At 38.2% G+C, this 21,643-nt stretch overlaps 1 protein-coding gene across 2 annotated transcripts in view; it reads left to right on the top strand.

Annotated features, from left to right (window-relative positions):
* The window catches only part of LOC133555088 (uncharacterized), a 60,244-nt gene that overhangs the window by 23,971 nt on the left and 14,630 nt on the right, over positions 1 to 21,643 (top strand). For both annotated transcript variants that reach the window (XM_061904560.1, XM_061904559.1), the window contains exons 7-8: positions 13,665 to 14,172; positions 15,440 to 15,599. In XM_061904560.1, coding sequence (XP_061760544.1) covers positions 13,665 to 14,172; positions 15,440 to 15,599 — 668 coding nt within the window. The remainder of the gene's footprint in view (positions 1 to 13,664; positions 14,173 to 15,439; positions 15,600 to 21,643) is intronic.

Genomic DNA, 21,643 nt, shown 5'->3' with positions numbered 1-21,643 from the left:
CAGGTCGGCCTCTCTTCCTGGGAAGGGACCTGGGAGAAGGCCTGGTGCCTCCTCGCTTTCCCCAGCCAACCAATCGGAAGCAAAGATTAGTCCGTACTAGCTGTCCTGCATCGTTGCCCTGTAAATGCGGAAAAAGTGATTCCATCATGCTTTTGCGACACTTTAATATCAAAACATTTGAAAAACAACCTCATGACAGGGTAAATATGTTTCAGGTATTTGAGAGGTTTTTCTTAAATATAGGTTTTTCCATTACTATTGTCTTACTGCGATTTCTCGGTTTTGCGCATTTATTTATGGGGTTAAAGAAAACGCAGCTTCTCTTGATTACCTGGTATAAAGGGCTGCTTGCAACATTTACATGACTGCCTGTAGAACGCTAACTTTCCAAAGTGTTATAAACAATGGAATAGGAATGAATGACGTCAGAGTTGTGAGCGTTCCAGTTACAGTGTCGGAAATCAAGATGGTGCCATCCACAAAATCTATTTTTGCGCTTGTCTGAATACAAACAACTTATGGGAAAATAGGCACTTTTTGTGCAATCTTTAAACAGTGTGGATAAAGAGGAAATACAGACTATTGCTAGCGACGTACATCATATATATCACATGAAATAAATGTAATGTAATTAGCATATATAAACGTATAACAATAAATCATATATGGCTGATTTACTGTGACAAAAACTAATCTGAAGTGATATTATAGAAGCTGATATTATTGTTTACATCCAGAGCAACCAACTTTGAAACAAACTTTGAGGTGGCGAGAATGCGCCGGCTTCCCTTGTCGAAAGTCCGACCTCAATGGGCGTTCCAGTTGAAACTCCGATTGGAACATGAAAATTCCGACTTCTCAATACAAATGGAATGCACCATTAGCATATACTTATTTAACAAACACACACATTAGCTTTGTGTGTTGTCAGCTACAATAGCAATTTGGGGAAGTTTAGCTACATACAACATAGCATGTACTGTATATTGTATCATAACAACAACATGACTGCAAATTTTTTTGGTTCTTTTCTGACACTGTTGTGTGTTTACACACTCCCTGATTCAGCGGTGAGTGACACCCTTGAATGCCAGATTACTTCGGTTCTGTTGAACAATTAATAGTACCTTAAGATTGGTGGTGGTGGTGGTGGTCTTGCTTTAAATACTGGTTTGAAAAATGCAACATTAAGCAAGTAATGTTAGACATTATGGGTCTCATGAGTTAAACATACCGTTGTACTTAGGCTTGCAAGTTTAATTGGTCCTGTGATGGAGCTCCTAACCCAAAATACTTGAATCTCATGTCAGTGTTCCCCATTTAAATTGATTAAATTCAACTAATATGTGCAGGGACCACTAAAACACCACCATTTTAGCATATAACATGCTTTGAAATAAGACAAATTACCGTGAAGATATTTTTACATTAAAAAAAATACAATATAATATAGTACTAACAACTACAGTAGTTTTTTTTAAGTAATATAATGATAGTGTACAACATTTGTTTTTGAGAGTAGATAGAACCTTTATTTAACCAGATAAAAAACCCATTGAGATCTAGATCTCTTTCACAAGGGTGACCTGGCCAAGAGGTCAACAGCACGTCACAGAGCACTTTCAAAAAAGTAATACATTAAGACACACATTTTAAAATACATAAAAGAGAACTGTAAAACAATAAAGATTTACACCTGTTAAATACACAGGCACTGAGCAAATGTCTCTTGCTCTCTGTCCCTCAGGACAGAACGGAAGTCTCCAAATGGAAAGTTCAGTGAGTTTCAGTTTCGTCTGCAATGCATTCCATGCCATAGGGGCAGCAATGCCAAAAGCTCTTCTGCCAAATTCAATCCGTACATGGGGAACAGTTAAAACATACAAATTGTTAGAACGTAATGCATAAGAGCCGTTTTTCTTTGTAACAAAGTACACCAGTATGGAGGCATTAAACCTAAAAGAGCTTTATAAATGATGGTCAGCCAATAGACTTCTACGGTGTCCCTTCTGAGCTGCTTCTCCGTTAAACACGCCATCAGCAGTTTCACCATATTCCCGTGGACAAATGCCTGCCCTTTGAAAAAAAAATAAAACACATACCTGAATCATGATTTTCAATTATTTGTTTTAATAATCTATCTGTAATTGAAAATGAATGCTACAGAGGGGGTAACCTTTCAGTTCACTGTAGATTAGTTATGCCCAAAGTGATCATCATCAATCAATCAATCAAAGTGGGCCCAATTTGGCCCGACGTGTCATTTCATTTTGCCTGTCATGGCCAATACATTTTCATACTGACCTCTTTCAAGCTCACACAGTCATTGATGGCATGTGCGCGAGGCTAGTTAGTTGCTATTTTAACATGGCAATCTCCACTTCTTTAAATATGGTAGTATGGGGATAAACTCTTGACTTATAATGACGTTGAACACTTACAATTGCTGTTAAGATTAAAATGCAAATGAAAATACAGCTTCACCACTTTAGTCATAATTGATGTAGTGTACTTAAGAAACTTCTCGGAGTTCTTCTGTTTGTTTGATAATGTCATTACTGCCACAAGTGGCGGAAAAGTGTATTGCAACAGAGTAACGCTTTGACCACAGCTGATAAACAATCTTTTTTGTTTGGTCCATGTTGGGCACTTGCGACCCAACATGGGTCATGGTTAAGACATTGTAAAGCATTGGTTACCAATTTTTCAAGCCTAAGATCCCTGATCCCAGCCATGAACCAAGAAACGCTCTTATCACTTACCCCCTAACGTGATATTTGTCCATCCATCCATCCATTTTGTACCGCTTATTCATTTAGTGGAATAGCTTAAAAAAGTGATGCAAACCTTTGTTTTTATTGGTTGTTGGTGTCAACATTCAGGCTTTTTCTCTTTGTACCCTTAGTCTTGTATTTGTCATGTTTGCTTTTTTTTTTGGGTAAATTTGGTTTCTGCATTTGGCCAGAAACCCATTAAAAACCATCCAGGTCGCCGCAACATAATTTTTTTTAATGTGCACATCAACACAGTGTGCTCCGTACTGGTGCTTTGGCATTGGTTTATTGTCGGGGTTTCGGGGGTTGCGCTTGAGGGGAGTGCATGTCTAGAGAGTGGCCAGATGAACAGACGTGTTCAAGGGTTATTAATATGTGTGCCTTGATGCCAAACATTTTTGGGATGAACTAGAAAAGTACCAAAGATCAACTGGTCAATCGTGATCAACGGGATGGTTATTTTGATGAGATCCAACTCAAAATAAAGACTTGAGTAATCAAGTCAGTTTGGCCATTTAAAGTGGAATTTTGTGAGTTCCAAAAAGGTTCATGACGGAAGCATACTTGGTTATAATACCATACTAGAAATTCCAGGTAGTTGTAATGAAGCTAAGTTATAGTTCAGTGGTTGCACAAAAACAGCCAAATTTGAGGTTTGCAAAATCATTCTCTCTGGATGGCGATGATAATGAAATGAACACTGTGATTGCATTAGTCTAAGCTTATCAGAAGATGAATCTGGACTGCTGTATAGTATTTTGTAAAGTGTTCCTAAATAACGTTTAATACAATTCCCCCTGTATTTATTGGGCTTTTTTAAAAAATTGTCGCGGCCTAAAATGCCTAAACTATTGAAACGTCAATACTTTTTTTAAAAACAATGCACATGCCTGTGTAAAAATAACTAATACTCTGTTTGATTTGCTGAAAATTCTGTGCTTTTTGGAGTCGAGGCTACAGAGAACACGTCAAATAAGACATTTAAATAAAGATTATAAGGATATTGAAATAAAACAAAAAAGCTTTACACAATCGCACTTTTTGTTGCACCTTTTTAAAAATGCTATTGTGAAATCAGGCATTTCGTGCAGCACTATCATGTAAAAATGCCCATTAAATTATTGAGGGATTAATTTACCTTTTACTTCAACATGTTCCATCTGCTGGTTTTGAAATTATTTTATTTTCTGTATAATGCAACACATGCCACTCCTGGAAAATATGGAATTACCAGCCTTGGAGGATGTTGATTCGGTTGTTGAATTTTTTAAAACAAAAGCAAATATTAGACATGAAACCAAACTATAGTCATTTCAAATGGCAACTTTATGGCTTTATGTAACAGTAAAAAAACTGGAATATGAATTGTGTTAATTAAAGTTTCATTTTTAGATCAAGACAAGTAAAATAATTATGGAGTCAATTGATTCTGAGGAAAAAAGTATGGAATCACACTAAAATTTCCAAAACTAACACCTGGATCAGATTAAATTATTTATTAGTCTGCAGTTGAAAAGGAGTGTTCACACCTTGGAGAGCTGTTGCACAAGTTGGATTGATATTATTCATGACTCCAACACGAGAGATGTCAATTGAAACAAAGGAAATTATTATCAAACGTATTTAAAAAGGAACATAATCATGCATTGTTGCAAAAGATGTTCATTGTTTACAGTCAGCATTGTCTAAAATCTGGATCAAGTACAAACAACATGGAAAGGTTGTAAAAGGCAAGCACACTTGACCAAGAAAAACATTAAACCGTCAAGACAGGAAACATAAAGCAACATGTCTTCTTAAAACAGAAAATCCACAGCAAAACAAAAGACAGAACAGATGGACGGAAACTGGAGTCCCCATCTGTGACTGAACTGTAAGTAACTATCAAAAGGAAGTGGTATACAGAAAGGCTAAACAAAAGCCTTAATTAACAACTAAACAGAAATGTTCCAGAGGGCTAAGAAAAGCAAAGTTGGAATATAGATGACTGGATGGAAGTCCCATTCAGTGATGAATACTGAATCTGCATTGGGCAAAATGATGATGCTGGAACTTTTGTTTGGTGCTGTTCCAATGAAATGTATCAAGATGACTGTCAGGTAATGGCCCTGGGGAAATGGCTGTCATTACATCAAAATGCGCAAGCTTACATTGACACTTTGAACACTTCACATTCCATCAATCGAAAAGATGTTTGAAGATGATGACATGATCTTTTTCTAGATGATGATTCTTGCTGTGAAGCAAAAACTTAAGTTTTCCTTAAATATATATATATATATATATAAAGTCAATGTCTTGGCCTGTTAATAGTCTGGATTTGAATCTAATTGAAAATCTGTGGTGGAAATTGAAGCAAAAGGTCCATGACAAGACTCCAACCTGCAAAGTTCATCTGACACCAGCAATCAGAGAAAGTTGGAGTAAGATTTATGAAGAGTACTGTGGGTCACACGGTAAGTCCATGCCTCAGAGACTGCAATCTTTTATGAAAGCCATAGGTGGTGCAACAAAGTACTACAGTGTTGTAGTGTGTTTTTGTTTTTCATGATTCCATAATTTTCACCCTGTTTTATCTAAAAAATAATGTGTTACTGACTACCACAATTATATATTCTTGATTTATTTTTGTGTTTTTTTTAAACCAGAAAGTTGCCATTTGAAAAGACTATAGTTTTGTGTCATGTCTGTTATCAGATTTTTTTCTACAAATTTCAACAACTGAATGCACCAAGACTGGAAATCAAGTCATTTTTGTCAGGGGTTGTAATATGAAGCATTTGACTTCCCATCTATTTTTTACAGATCGGATGAATTTGTGCAATTTGTACATAGTTTGTAAAACAAATGCAACCAAAGTTGCTGCGACTCTCACCTCTTGCAGCCTCTCTTTCTGTCCAGTGTCTGCAAGTTGCAGTCTTTCTTCTACTGTACTATCGTCTGACATATTCAAACTAGCTCATTTTCAAAATGTGAGTTTACCTTACATTTCATTCATTAGCAGCTGCTGGTCTTTCAAGTAGGGGAAATCTTTTCCAGCTACTCCCTAAACAGTAGTCTCCAAAAATGGATACAAAATATCGAAAAAGAGAGTTCATAAAGAAAACGTCACTTATTGAGTATTGTTAAATTCTCCATATCAACTTAGAACAATATAAAAAGAATGAAACTTGAACAATTATCTGGCAGTGCTTTGTATTTCGCTGATTCGCTCATATTGCTGTCAATCAAAGAGAAAGAAAGCCTCAGAAAGATTAACCCATTGTCATGCGGAAACCCAGCCTGATTAACCCACCATGCTGAAGGCAAGCTGAGGCCATGCGTGCTTTCTATCCACTTCATTTATCTTATTACTGTTTAGTTTGGCTGCAGTGGAACACTCCACTCTATGCTCCACTGTTGGAGTCAATAGACACTCACCTTCAAGTTGAACACATTATTGCACATATTTAGTCAATGAAATCTAAACACAAAAGTACAAGTTTGACCACTTTTTTTTTAAGTTGTAGAGGGAAGCCCTTTTAGTCACTTATTCCATCCCCACAGATAACTTAGTTAGTATGCAACCTGTAGAGCGGTATATATTTACTGCCTACAAAAGTGTCAAAATTTAGTGTGGGCACCATTATCATCTACCACTGCCTCTATTGATGATATCACGGAGCTGGTGGATTGTGGATAACTGACAATCTGTCAGCTTAAAAATGCCGCACCTGGGCTCAGTTTGTTTAAGGTCCGGAAACATACTTGGCTTCTCTGATCCCTTCAGCTTCCTCAGCAAGGCAAATGTCACCTTGGAGGTGTGTTTCAGGATGATGTAATGCTGGAAACCTGCCATTCAGCCCATTTTCCAAAGGTCCATCATGGTTTCGTTCAGAATTTCACAGAAATCTTCAGGTTTTTTTTTTAATGAACTGCAACTACCCAGTGTCCATAGCACTCAAACAGACCCAGACCAGGACACTACCACTACAATGCTTGACTGAAGTCAAAACACAATTATCTCGGTACTCACTTATGTTGCCAGTTATTTAGACAATAATGCTGCTCTACAAGCTGGACAATGACTACTCTACTAACATATGATAAAAGTTGTGCTGTGCGATATGGACAAAAATATATATTGTTTGAGGCGAGAGAACAGTAGTTATGAGCCGGTGAGTTTATCAGACATCTTTCCACAACAACAACAACCCCTTTCCCCCGTAAGTGTGTACCCTTATATCTGGTCACATCCAACCTATCCACCAATCCCCAATCTGTTTATGAGAACAATTAGTGCCGCCAGGAGGTCTTTGGGCATACGTAAACGAGGCAAACAGTGATGCATGGGGACAGCCATCGAGCTCCTCAGGCGCATTCCAGGTCGGTGCAGGCAGCAGGGCCTGAACGTTGAGCAGGCGAGCAGCTGGAAGAATCCTGCCCGCCGCCTCAGCCAAACTTCGGTAATCTTTCGTGGTGACAAACGGCAAGTTGGTGAGTGCCGTGCAACCCGGGGGCAGTAGCTGACTGACAAACAGCTGCACAAACAGGAACGATGCATCACAGGAACCAAGCAATGCGAGCATATTCATCATTAGCTCGGTAGGCTTTCTGTCTCCCAGACTGTTGAGAGACAAGAAGCGGTCAGCTCGCTCGGCGTCGGACAGCTGGTACAGCTGTAGCAAAAAAGTTGTTAATGCACCGTACTTGTCTGCTGCCGTAGGATCCCTCAGCACGGCCATAACTCTCCGTGTCATTTGAGCGTCCAGAGCAGCGACAACATGGTAGTACCGTGTCTCTTCTGCTACAATCCCCCAAAGTTGAAACTGGACTTCCACATGCTGGAACTAGGGTTCAGGTTCGTGCTGCCAGAACTCTGGGAGTTTCACTGTTGCAGCGAAAACGGCAGGAGCCGCTACTGGCTGTTGTAATGGCGCCACGCTGTTAGGCATGACAAGACCAGCAGCGTTAAACATGTCCGAGAAACGTTGAGGTTACCAACGTGGGAGTCGAAATAATGAGGCGAGAGAGCAGTAGTTCTGAGTTGTTAAGTTCATTATCAGACTTCTTTCCACAACAAAAACAACCCTTTTCCCACGGAAGTGTGTGCCCTTACAACTGGTCACAACAGACCTAGCCACCAATCCCCAATCTGGTGATGAGAACATTTTGTGCCTCGCAACAATATCTCCATATATATATTTTGATATACCAATAACAATATATACACCGATATATAGCATGTTTCTTGATTTACATTTATCCATTCACATAATACACTTTTTAAAAATATAAGACGAGACAGTTAAAAATAACTTTTGTTTCCTTTTTCAAGAGTGTGTAATAGGATAATATGTACACATTCATTTAGAAATCTTATCTTTAAATGCTGCATGAGTGTTTGTCAAAATGGTGCTTTGGACAACAACTCTCTGTCTGCATTGTTAGGTGTAATTTATTTTCATCACTTCATGGATTTGAAGTTGCATTAGTATTATGTTGCATTTTAACACTGTCTCTGTTTTGTTCCGAATGCCGTATCTTATAGTGATGAAAAAGAATGGACGTGTTAAAATAGCGAGGAATGACTCGTTGGCGACATGTTTTGGCAGATTAGCCTGCTGGTCGATGTCTGACGTTTTAAATCCAAACAAAAGCCAAACAAAGGCTTCCCTTATTTTTGTACCAATTCCTCTTTGATTTTTGTTGGTTTAGCTACCATTATGATTTCCGTCTCTACTAGTAATAGACTGCTAGGTTGGTTGCATCATTGCTCTGCCAGCTGTAGCTGTAAAGGTTTATACAGTAATGTAAAAATGTTACAAAGCAACAGCTGTTGCAGTCCCTTCTGTTGCAGCCTAGATTTTACAGTTTCGATACAATCGAGAATTATGTCGTATTACGATATATATTGTTAAATACACAACACAACAAGGGATAGGGAAAAAGGAGCTTACTGATTACAATAAGCGGACTCGCGTGAAGCTATTCAGGTAACTCTCTAAAATGTATGGCGATAGCCACTGACATCACATGTTGGAAAAACGTCACAGAAGGATGTTCCTCCAAACTGCTCCTTTGGGGGAAGTATGTAGGAAGGCAAGATTGTTTAATAAATAACTTCATGTTTTTATGGTTATATTTCAAATTTCTGGGACTTACAGATCCCAAATACAACAAAACAGGCACAAATAGCTAAAAAAAAATTGGTTTTTCATAATATATCCACTTTGTTTAACTTGTTTTATTAAAAAAATATATATACAGTGTGTATATATATATATATATATATATATATATACAGTGGGGCAAAAAAGTATTCGGTCAGCCACCAATTGTGAAAGTTCTCCCACTTAAAATGATGACAGAGGTCTGTAATTTTCATCATACAGTTGTGATCAAAATTATTCAACCCCCACACAATTTTGGTGTTTTAGCAGGTAGGACATTAATTCCGTATTTTGTTTAAAGTCATATCAAATAAAGATGTGTCAAATAGACAAATGCAACTTGAATTGTAACACTGCATTTTACAAAATACCAAAAAAGGACATTTTTCTTAATATCTCATTGACAAAATTATTCAACCCCCTAGCTACATGCATCTTTAGTACTTAGTAGAACACCCTTTGGCAGTAATTACGTCCTTCAAACGTGATACATAACCGGACACAAGCTTCTTGCAACCATCTACAGGTATTTTAGCCCATTTCTCTTGGGCAAAGGCCTCCAGTTCATTCATATTCTTGGGCTTGCATGCTGCAACTGCCTTATTCTAGTCCCACCACAGGTTTTCTATAGGATTTAGGCCTGGCAACTGTAAAGGCCACTCCAGAGTCTTCCAGCCCTTCTTCTGCAACCACTCTGATGTTGATTTGGAGGTATTCTTGGGATCGTTGTCCTATTGGAAGGTCCAACGTCTCCCAAGCCTCAACTTCGTCACTGACTTCATGACATTTGCAGCTACTATATCCTGGTAGGAAATATAATTCATAATGCCTTGAACGCGCTGGAGATTCCCAGTACCTGAGGCAGAGATACAGCCCCAGAGCATGATTGACCCCCCACCATGCTTAACCGTAGGCGAGGTGTTCTTCTCTTTGTAAGCTTCATTTTTTTCCCTCCAGCCATAACATTGATTCATAGGCCCAAAGAGTTCCAGTTTTGTCTCATCACGCCATAGAACAGTTTCCCAAAACCTTTGGGGTTTGTCCAGATGATTTTTGGCATAGTGGAGGCTATTTTACTTGTGCCTGGTAGTCAGAAGTCGGGTGCGCCTGGGAGTTCTGGCATAGAGGCCTTCATCTCGTAGTGCGCGCCTTATTGTCTGGGACGAAACCTGCGTCCCCCCTCTGCAATGTCCTGTTGTAGTTCCTCAGCTGTTACCCGGGGGTTTTTCACCACCATACGCTTCAAATACCGGACAGCAGTTGCACACAGCATCCTCTTTCTACCACACCCAGGTAGTGTTTCCACTGTGCCTTTAGCTTTAAACGTACGAATTATGCTCCCAACTGTGTTTCCTGGAATGTGTAATGTCTTGGCTATTTTCTCATATCCATATCCTTTCTTATAAAGAGAAATTACCTCTTCTCTTGACTTCTTTGACCACTCCCTGGACTTCACCATGTTGCAAATACACCATTGACCATCTACAACAAGCTGAGCGTCAATCTTTTTCAATCAGTTTAATTGTTGCTCGTTATGGTTCTAATCACATCTACAGGTGTTTTTAACACCTGATTGAAAAGACCTTATTCAAATTATGTTCTTAAGAGTTATGATCTTCAAGGGGTTGAATAATTTTGTCAATGAGATTCTAAGAAAAATGACACTGTTTGGTATGTTACAAAATATAATGTAATTCAAGTTTCATTTGTCTATTTATTGCATCTTTATTTGATATGACTATAAACAAAATACGGAATAAATGTCCAACTTGCTAAAACACCAAAATTGTGTGGGGGTTGAATAATTTTGATCACAACTGCAGGTACACTTCAACTCTGAGAGACAGAATGTGAAAAAATTATCTAAGAATTCACATTGTAGGAATTTTAAATAATTTATTTGTAAATTATGGTGGAAAGTATTTGGTCACTTCAAACAAGGAAGATCTCTGGCTCTCACAGACCTGTAACTTCTTCTTTAAGAAGCTCTTCTGTCCTCCACTCGTTACCTGTATTAATGGAACCTGTTTGAACTCATTATCTGTATAAAAGACACCTGTCCACAGCATCAAACAGTCAGTCTCCAAACTCCACTATGGCCAGGACCAAAGAGCTGTCGAAGGACTCTAGGAAAAGAATTGTAGACCTGCACCAGACTGGGAAGAGTGAATCTACAATCGGCAAGCAGCTTGGTGTGAAAAAATCAACTGTGGGAGCAATTATCAGAAAATGGAAGACATACAAGACCACTGATAATCTCCCTCGATCTGGGGCTCCATGTAAGATATCATCCCGTGGGGTCAAAATGATCATGAGAACGGTGAGCAAAAATCCCAGAACCACACGGGGGAACCTGGTGAATGACCTGCAGAGAGCTGGGACCAAAGTAACAAAGGTTACCATCAGTAACACACTACGCTGACAGGGAATTAAATCCTGCAGTGCCAGACGTGTCCCCCTGCTTAAGCCAGTGCACGTCCAGGCCCATTTGAAATTTACCAGAGAGCACATGGATGATACAGCAGAGGATTGGGAGAATGTCATGTGGTCAGATGAAACCAAAATAGTACTTTTTGGTATAAACTCAACTCGTGTTTGGAGGAAGAAGAATACTGAGTTGCATACCAAGAACACTACACCTACTGTGAAGGATGGGGGTGGAAAAATCATGCTTTGCGGCTGTTTTCTGCTAAGGGGACAGGACGACTGATCCTTGTTAAGGAAAGAATGAATGGGGCCATATATCGTGAGATTTTGAGCCAAAACCTCCTTCCATCAGTGAGAGCTTTGAAGATAAAACGTGGCTGGGTCTTCCAGCATGACAATGATCCCAAACACACCGCCCGGCAACGAAGGAGTGGCTCCGTAAGAAGCATTTTAAAGCCCTGGAGTGGCCTAGCCAGTCTCCAGACCTCAACCCCATAGAAAATCTGTGGAGGAAGTTGAAAGTCCGTGTTGCTCGGCAACAGCCGCAAAATATCACTGCTCTCGAGAAGATCTGCATGGAGGAATGGGCCAAAATACCAGCTACTGTGTGTGCAAACTTGGTAAAGACCGATAGTAATCGTTTGACCTCTGTTATTGCCAACAAAGGTTATATTACAAAGTATTGAGTTAAAATGTTGTTATTGACCAAATACTTATTTTCCACCATAATTTACAATAAATTCTTTAAAATTCCTACAATTTCACATTCTGTCTCTCACAGTTGAAGTGTACCTATGATGAAAATTACAGACCTCTGTCATCATTTTAAGTGGGAGAACTTGCACAATCGGTGGCTGACTAAATACTTCTTTGCCCCCCTGTATACTCAGTGGGGCAATACTTTTTTGCCAGCCACCACTTAAAATGATGACAGAGGTCTGTAATTTTCATCATAGGTACACTTCAACTGTGAGAGACAGAATGTGAAAAAAAACCAAAAACAGGAATTCACATTGTAGGAAATTTTAAGAATTTATTTGTAAATTATGGTGGAAAATAAGTATTTGGTCAATAACAAAAATTCTACTCAATACTTTGTAATATGACCTTTGTGGGCAATAACAGAGGTCAAACGATTACTATAGGTCTTTACCATGTTTGCACACACAGTAGCTGGTATTTCGGCCCTCTTTGTTCTTGGCCATAGTGGAGTTTGGAGTCTGACTGTTTGAGGCTGTGGACAGGTGTCTTTTATACAGATAACGAGTTTAAACAGGTTCCATTAATACAGGTAACGAGTGGAGGACAGAAGAGCTTCTTAAAGAAGAAGTTACATGTGTGTGAAAGCCATAGATCTTCCTTGTTTGAAGTGACCGAATACTTATTTTCCACCATAATTTACAAATAAATTATTTAAAATTCCTACAATGTGAATTCCTTGATTTTTTTTTCTAATTATGTCTCTCACAGTTGAAGTGTACCTATGATGAAAATTACAGACATCTGTCATCATTTTAAGTGGGAGAACTTGCACAATCGGTGGCTGACTAAATACTTTTTTGCCCCACTGTATATATATATATATATATTTATATATGATTTGGAGCTGGGTATTTTTCCCATTCCCATCCTAGTTTTGTACAGTGTCGAGGATGGTGCCTGTGTGAAAGTGTATTTTGCGATCCTGGAGTGTCAAGTGTGTAACACCCAAGACTTGCTTCTTCCGCTGTGTTGTGTTAAACGCAAATGGAGCGGTCCCTCGAATATTTTTGTGTCAAACCAAATGCCGACTTTGGTGCCATGAAGCTTATCCAATCGTGGAATTCTGTTTCTGATTTGCTGGGTGTTGCGACCAACCGTTCATTTTGGATGCTGAGGGATGAAAGTGAATATTTGGAGTTTCTAAAACGTGATTTGGTGTACAAAGACACTTAGGTCCAGGCTTTTTTTGTGTGTATTTATCAAAAACACAGTGGTCAACAAAAATAGAAATCTTATCCCCTGTCCTATTCTGTCACTTGCACAGGTGAATTCACATCCTTTAAATACTTCCTGTATACATACAACACAACCACACCTATAATATAGGCCCACAAGACCAGTACCTTCCTCAAACCTGCTGACACATCCCCACACACACAATCTTCAAAATCCAAATTTTCTCTCATTCCCTGGATTCTAAAATGGACAGATGCAGCATTTATTGATGGTTATTTAATTTTGTGATTTTAAATATATTCAGTTTATTAGCACACGTGACATTTTCACATTATTGGTCACACAATTTCCTGCTGTTCTTTTTTCCTGACAGTTACAAAGGGGTTTAAACAAACTGAAACTCAATCCCCTCCAAAACAAAACCCAGAGGACCCAACTACAGATGCATCTTCCTCACAACAACCTATCATCGAACAAGGTCTACCTCAAAGTGACTCAAATTCCACCACAAAGGATTCCATAAAAAGTGATGTTTCAGTAGAAACTGAAAAATCAGTCCCCTCAATAATGCCTAATGAAAAATTAGGTCTGGCTCCCCCCACATCATCTCCAAACACATCAGGATCGAAAAAATGTGAAAAAGGGGGTGTTTTGAACTCTACAACATACATAATACCTAAGAAGCAATCTGGACTTAAACCTTTGTCAAGTAGGCAAATGGCAAACCCAAGCCTTAAGCCTATGGCCCCCACCCTACTGAATGAGAGTCGAAATCTTCCTGTACCACCTGCACCAAGCGCTCCCTCCTCCAGACCCTCTCAGCCAAATAACCAGGTCAGACAGAGCATCCAGCGCTCCCTCACGAGCATCTTGCTTAAAAGGTAAGACTTATGTATATTTTTCATGCATGTTGTTAAAGGCCTACTGAAATTAGATTTTTCTTATTTAAACGGGGATAGCAGGTCCATTCTATGTGTCATACTTGATCCTTTCGCGATATTGCCATATTTTCGCTGAAAGGCTTTAGTAGAGAACATCGACGATAAAGTTTGCAACCTTTGGTCGCTAATAAAAAAGCCTTGCCTGTACCAAAAGCAGCAGACAATGTGCGCGTGACGTCACGGGTTGTAGAGCGCCTCACATCCGCACATTGTTTACAATCATGGCCACCAGCAGTTAGAGGGATTCGGACCAAGAAAGCGACAATTTCCTCATTAATTTGAGCGAGGATGAAAGATTCGTGGATGAGGATAGTGAGAGTGAAGGACTAGAAGAAAAAAGACGAGGGCATTGGGAGCGATTCAGATGTTATTAGACACAGTTACTAGGGTAATTCTGGAAAATCCCTTATCTGCTTATTGTGTTACTAGTGTTTTAGTGAGATTATATAGTCATACCTGAAAGTCGGAGGGGTGTGGTGACCGCCAGTGTCTCTGAGGGAAGCCACGGAGGAGCCAAGAGAGTCGCTGCTGCCTCTTTGACAGCTGCAGGAGGAACGACACAAGCTCCGCTCATGTCTACGGTAAGAGCCGACTTATTACCCAAATTTTGTCACCGAAACCTGCCGGTTGACATGTGGTAGAGAACCATGTTCGATTGACCGCTCTGTTCCATATTAAAGCTTTACCGTCATCTTTAGGGAATATAAACAAACTCCGGCTGTGTTTGTTTTGCAACAGTCGGCTGCAATACACCGCTTTCCACCAACATCTTTCTTTTTTGTAGTTTCCATTATTAATTGAACAAAAAATGCCAAAGATTCAGCAACACAGATGTCCACAATACTGTGTAATTATGCGATTAAAGCAGACTACTTTTAGCCGTGATCTGTACTGGAAGAACATGTCCGCTACAAGCGGTGACGTCACGCGCATGCTTCATCATACGCGTCATCATTCCACGACGTTTTCAACAGGATACTTTGCGGGAAATTTAAAATTGCAATTTAGTAAGCTAAACCGGCTGTATTGGCATGTGTTGCAATGTCAAGATTTCATCATTGATATACAAACTATCAAACTGCGTGGTCGGTAGTAGTGTGTTTCAGTAGGCCTTTAAGATTGAGATTTTCGTGAATAAATATACACCTGCAGAGAAACATGTAAAAAAATCAATTTAAATTGACTTCCTTTGTTTTTGTTTGTCAAGGGTTTGTGACTGTGAAGATTTGGAAATGTGTGAAAGTGATGCTGCAAAGCTTGTTGCAAGCATTGAGACGGAGATGTTCGACATTTTTCGTAATACAGACAGCAAATACATGAATAAGTACAGAACTATTATGTTCAACTTAAAAGATCCAAGACACAAGGTTAGTTATTCAAGAGCTGTTTTGTTTAATTTGTCAGTATAGAAGTTATTCTCTAAAGTAATTCCTTAAAGGGGAACTGCATTTTTTTGAATTATTGGTTGCCAGCAGTGCAGTTATTGGTATTAATCAATTCTCCTACTGAATCACTTTGAAAATACATTAAAAAATCATTAACAATACTTCATTTACATTGCGTAACCCGTATAATAACCAAACTGTAGTGACATTGTATTGTACGGACGAATATCGAGGAACTACTTTTCTAGTGTACTAACACATTGGCGTGCAACAGTTTTACCCGTGAAAGCTAACTACGGCAAGAGATAACCTAGCTTCTGCACGAAACACGGTTGAGTTTGTAATTCACAACACCCTGCGTTAATACACCAGTCTGAAAAACATCAACAGTCATATTACAATATCTGTAAAATATTGATCCATAATCCATATAAAGTGTAACTCACTCGATCGACAGTTGCTTGTTTGTTCCAACTCGCTAGGGATGATTAAAATTAACATCCATCCATCCATTTCTACCGCTTATTCCCTTTGGGGTCGCGGGGGGCGCTGGTGCCAATCTCAGCTACAATCGGGCGGAAGGCGGGGTACACCCTGGACAAGTCGCTATCTCATCGCAGGGCCAACACAGACAGAAACACAACATTCATACTCACATTCACATACTAGGGACCATTTAGTGTTGCCAATCAACCTATCCCCAGGTGCATGTCTTTGGAGGTGGGAGGAAGCCGGAGTACCCGGAGGGAACCAAAATTAACAAAATACGTTAGAATGGTCCATATTGCTATGAACGTGTTTGTTACTAAATTATATGGACTTACAGCGTGTATATAAAATGGTGACTCCTATTTGCCACATATTCCAAGCTTTTTTTACCATCTTCAAAATACTCCAACCCTCCCCACCCATGTCTCTCATGATTGTGAACAGTAAGTAACATTCCCCCCAAAAAGTGCAGTTCCCCCTTAAAATATGTTTACTTGTGCTGATCTATATTATTTCACAATATTTTACCTTTTTAGGGTAACCACACTTTTTTGGGAATTATGGCCGTCGTTCACAATTGAGACAAGCACACATTTATCTTTCTTATGCATTCTAACTTGTAAATAAATGCTAGCAAAAGTCCACTAACGGTGAATGTAATGGCATTCACTCTGTTCTGCCTATAAAGCGCTCTATACACATCCAAAAACCACAATCAGCGTATTATATACTCGCTGTAAGTTGATATGTTATGTAGTAACACACATTCATAAATTATGAATGTGTGTTACTACATAACATATCTACTTATGGCATGTAATAATTATATATTCATTTTAAGAATAATTTTACAGACAAATCAGAAAAATTTTTGACCAAATTTTTGGTTTATGGCCACAATCTTTGTCTATACAAGTGAGAGGCATGATTTATGATATAAAATTAGCTTTGACCAACTCAAAGCCAATGCAGCAGCTCACCGGCTCAGTGTGTCGTTAGCTGCATAAGCTATTTAGCTCTCTGTGATCTGCTAAAAGTAGTTCCTCGATGTTAGCGCTTATAACAACTATATTGCTTATACTTGGTTAACTTGCTTTTCATGACGGCGTGGCGAAGTTGGTAGAGGGTTATTGGTTCAATCCCCACCTTCTACCATCCTAGTCACGTCCGTTGTGTACTTGGGCAAGACACTTCACCCTTGCTCCTGGTGAGCGCCTTGCATGGCAGCTCCTGCCGTCAGTGTGTGATTGTGTGTGTGAATGGGCGAATGTGGAATACTGTCAAAGCGCTTTGGGCTCCTTTAATAAGGAGTAGAAAAGTGCTATACACTTACAACCCATTTACCATGACATATAAAAGGGGTTTTGTTGGGTTTTTTGGGTGTACTTTATGGGCGCAATAGATTACTCCCATTAACTGCATTGTTAGCCACCTTGTATTTGCTGCATATTACAAAATATAATGCTTAAAAAAGAAAGACACGTTTTCTTATCTTAAATAGGGATTGTAAATGATGGCAACATTCCCAAAACAGTACAGTTCCCCTTTAAATATGTTCTATTTGTGTTGTTTTTAACATAATTATGTGTAGGGTTGGGCATCGTTTAAATTTGGGTTGTATCAATTACGGTTCTTGACGATTCTTGATTTTGATTCTTTTTGGAGACAGGGTCAGGCAGATTCATTTATCACGGGGTTATTTTTAAGCAGTATTCAAGATCAATCTTTTCATTTGGAATACAAGTATTATAAAGTTTCTTTCCACAGGATTACACTTTACTAAAGGTTTCACTTAAATTTTGACAGTCCCATTTAAAGACATTTAGAGTTAGAGATAGGGATGTTATGATTAGTGTTCTATGCTCCCTGATTTATGCTGATAGCGATCATCCGCGAGTGAAATTGGCCGATACTAATCACATGTAATGACTGAATGTTAAATTTATTTTTGGTGAGTGCTATTGACAGTGTAACAATATCAACATAATATTGACAAATTCATTATTTAATTTTATTGCATACTAATGTTGGAGCAAAACAAAGTCAATAGTGCGCACTAACTAAACCCATCCATCCATCCATTTTCTAACTAAACAAAGGGTGTCCAAACTTTTTCAATGGGAGGGCTGCATTGGGCTTAAAAAAATTAAAATAAAAAATAATAAAATATATATATATATATATATATATATATATATATATATATATATATATATATGTCTATCTGTGTTGGCCCTGCGATGTTGGCCCGATTGTAGCTGAGCTTGGCGCCAACGCCCCCCGCGACCCCAAGAAAAAGGGAATGAGCGGTAGAAAATGGATGGATACATATATATATATGTATATATATATTATATATAGTTACTTTGCATGCAGTCCGCTTTCTGCCCCCGTCAAATTCTGTATGTATATATAAATATATATATATATGTGTATATATATATATATATATATATATATATATATATATATATATATATATGTGTGTGTGTATATATATATATATATATTGTATATATGTATACTTATATATATATGTGTGTATTTATGTGTATATATATATATATGTGTGTATATATATGTGTATATTTATATATATATTTATAGATATGTGTGTGTATATATATATATGTGTATATACAAACCCTGTTTCCATATGAGTTGGTAAATTGTGTTAGATGTAAATATAACAGAATACAATAAATTGGAAATTCTTTTCAACCCATATTCAGTTGAATATGCTACAAAGACAACATATTTGATGTTCAAACTGATAAACTTTTTTTTTTTTTGCAAATAATCATCAACTTTAGAATTTGATGCCAGCAACATGTGACAAAGAAGTTGGGAAAGGTGGCAATAAATACTGATAAAGTTAAGGAATGCTCATCAAACACTTATATGGAACATCCCATAGGTGTGCAGGCTAAGTGGGAACAGTTGGGTGCCATGATTGGGTATAAAAGCAGTTTCCATGAAATGCTAAGTAATTCACAAACAAGGATGGGGTGAGGGTCACCACTTTGTAAGCAAATTGTCGAACAGTTTTAGAACAACATTTGTCAACAAGTTGTTGCAAGGAATTTAGGGATTTTACCGTAAAATCATCAAAAATTTCAGAGAATCTGGAGAAATCACTGCACGTAAGCCATGATATTACGGACTTTTGATCCCTCAGGCGGTACTGCATCAAAAATCGACATCAGTGTGTAAAGGATATCACCACATGGGCTCAGGAACACTTCATAAAACCACTGTCAGTAACTATAGTTGGTCGGTACATCTATAAGTGCAAGTTAAAAGTCTACTATGCAAAGCCAAACCCATTTATCAACAACATCCTGAAACCCCGCCGGCTTGGCTGGGCCCGAGCTCACCTAAGATGGACTGATGCAAAGTGGAAAGGTGTTCTGTGGTCTGACGAGTCCACATTTCAAATTATATTTGGAAATAGAGGATGTTGTGTCCTCCAGAACAAAGAAGAAAATATCCATTCAGATTGTTATAGGCGCAAAGTTCAAAAGCCAGCATCGCTGATGGTACGGGGGTGTATTAGCGCCAAAGGCATGGGTAACTTACACATCTGTGAAGGCACCTTAATGCTGAAAGGTCCATACAGGTTTTGGAGCAACATATGTTGTCATCCAAGCAACGTTATCATGGACACCCCTGCTTATTTCAGCAAGACAAGTGTTACAACAGCGTGGCTTCGTAAAAAAAAACGAGTGCGGGTACTTTCCTGGCCCGCCTGCAGGCCAGACCTGTTTCCCATCAAAAAATTGTGGCTGATTATGAAAAGTAAAATACAACAGAGGACACCCCGGACTGTTGAACGACTGAAGCTCTACATAAAACAAGAATGGGAAAGAATTCCACTTTCAAAGCTTCAACAATTAGTTTCCTCAGTTCCCAAACATTTATTGAGTGTTGTTAAAAGAAAAGGTGATGTAACACAGTGGTGAACATGCCCTTTCCCAACTACTTTGGCACGTGTTGCAGCCATGAAATTCTAAGTTAATTATTTGAAAAAAAAAAAAAAGTTTGAGTTTGAACATCAAATATCTTGTCTTTGTAGTGCATTCAATTGAATATGGGTTGAAAAGGATTTGCAAATCATTGTATTCCGTTTATATTTACATCTAACACAATTTCCCAACTCATATGGAAACAGCGTTTGTATATACACACATGTATATAGTATGTGCGTGTATATATATATATATATATATATATATATATATATGTATATGTTTGTGTTTGCATATATATGTGTGTATATATATATGTGTGCAATAAACAGCAATTGAGAGGAGACACAAACACGACACAGAACAAACCAAAAATAGTGAAACAAAAATCAATATTATCAACAACAGTATCAATATTAGTTATAATTTCAGCATAACTGTGATTATAAAACCCTCATTGACATCATTAGACATTTATAAAAATAAATAAAAGAACAATAATGTCACAGTGGCTTACACTTGCATCGCATCTCATAAACATGACAACACACTGTCCAATATTTTCACAAAGATAAAATAAGTTGTATTTTTGGTTAGTTTAATAGTTTAAAATGTACATTATTGCAATCAGTTGATAAAACATTGTCCTATACAATTGTAAAAGCTTTTTACAAAAATATACTACTCTGCTTGCATGTCAGCAGACTGGGGTAGATCCTGCAGAAATCCTATGTATTGAATAAATAGAGAATCCTTTTAAATTGAGAAAAAATTGTTTTGGAATCGAGAATCGTTTGGAATTGAAAAAAAAATCCATTTTGAATCGAATCGTGACCCCAAGAATTGATATTGAATCGAGTCGTGGGACACCCAAAGATTCGCAGCCCTAATATATATGTATGTATGTATGTATGTGTGTGTGTGTATGTATATATATATATATATATATATATATATATATATATGTGTGTGTGTGTAACGGTATATATTATTACTGTTAGTAATAATGTCCTTTTTGGGTTAAGGATGCAACTGTGTTAAGCAAAAATGTTGGTTCAGTTTTATTTAGACGGATGAGATTGAAGTAAAACTTAGTTTTAGCTTAGGCAAGAGCCTGTTTGTAACTTTTTAAACTATCACTCCATGCCAGATGGAAAACCTCTTGTTTGGTTTCACGCCATTTGCCTTCCACTTTTCTACATGATTCTTTAGGAGCCCTGGTTTCCTAAGGGATTATTTTTTTTCCATTTTAACAGTGTCACTTTATCAATGGCATTAAAGTCGTCAGTACGGCCATTGATAGAGCTCATATAATTTGGAAATTATGCCATAACCGAGGGCAGTAGGCCAGAGAGAGTCGCAGTTGGAGCAGCACTAATATTACGGCTGCTGAAGCAATGGTTATTCTCAGAACATGGCAATGAGTCGGAACCTCAAATACCGTATTTCCTTGAATTGCTGCAGGGCATATAGTATGCGCCTGCCTTGAATTACTGCCGGGTCAAACTCGATTCCCAAAATAATTAGCGCATGTTTAGTATTACTGCCTGATGACAGGGGAAGTGTCAC

This window comes from Nerophis ophidion, linkage group LG06 (assembly GCF_033978795.1).
Source record: "Nerophis ophidion isolate RoL-2023_Sa linkage group LG06, RoL_Noph_v1.0, whole genome shotgun sequence".
Taxonomy (NCBI): Eukaryota; Metazoa; Chordata; class Actinopteri; order Syngnathiformes; family Syngnathidae; genus Nerophis; species Nerophis ophidion.
Note: the sequence above shows the minus strand (reverse complement) of the source record. Positions and strands in the feature narration are given on the sequence as shown.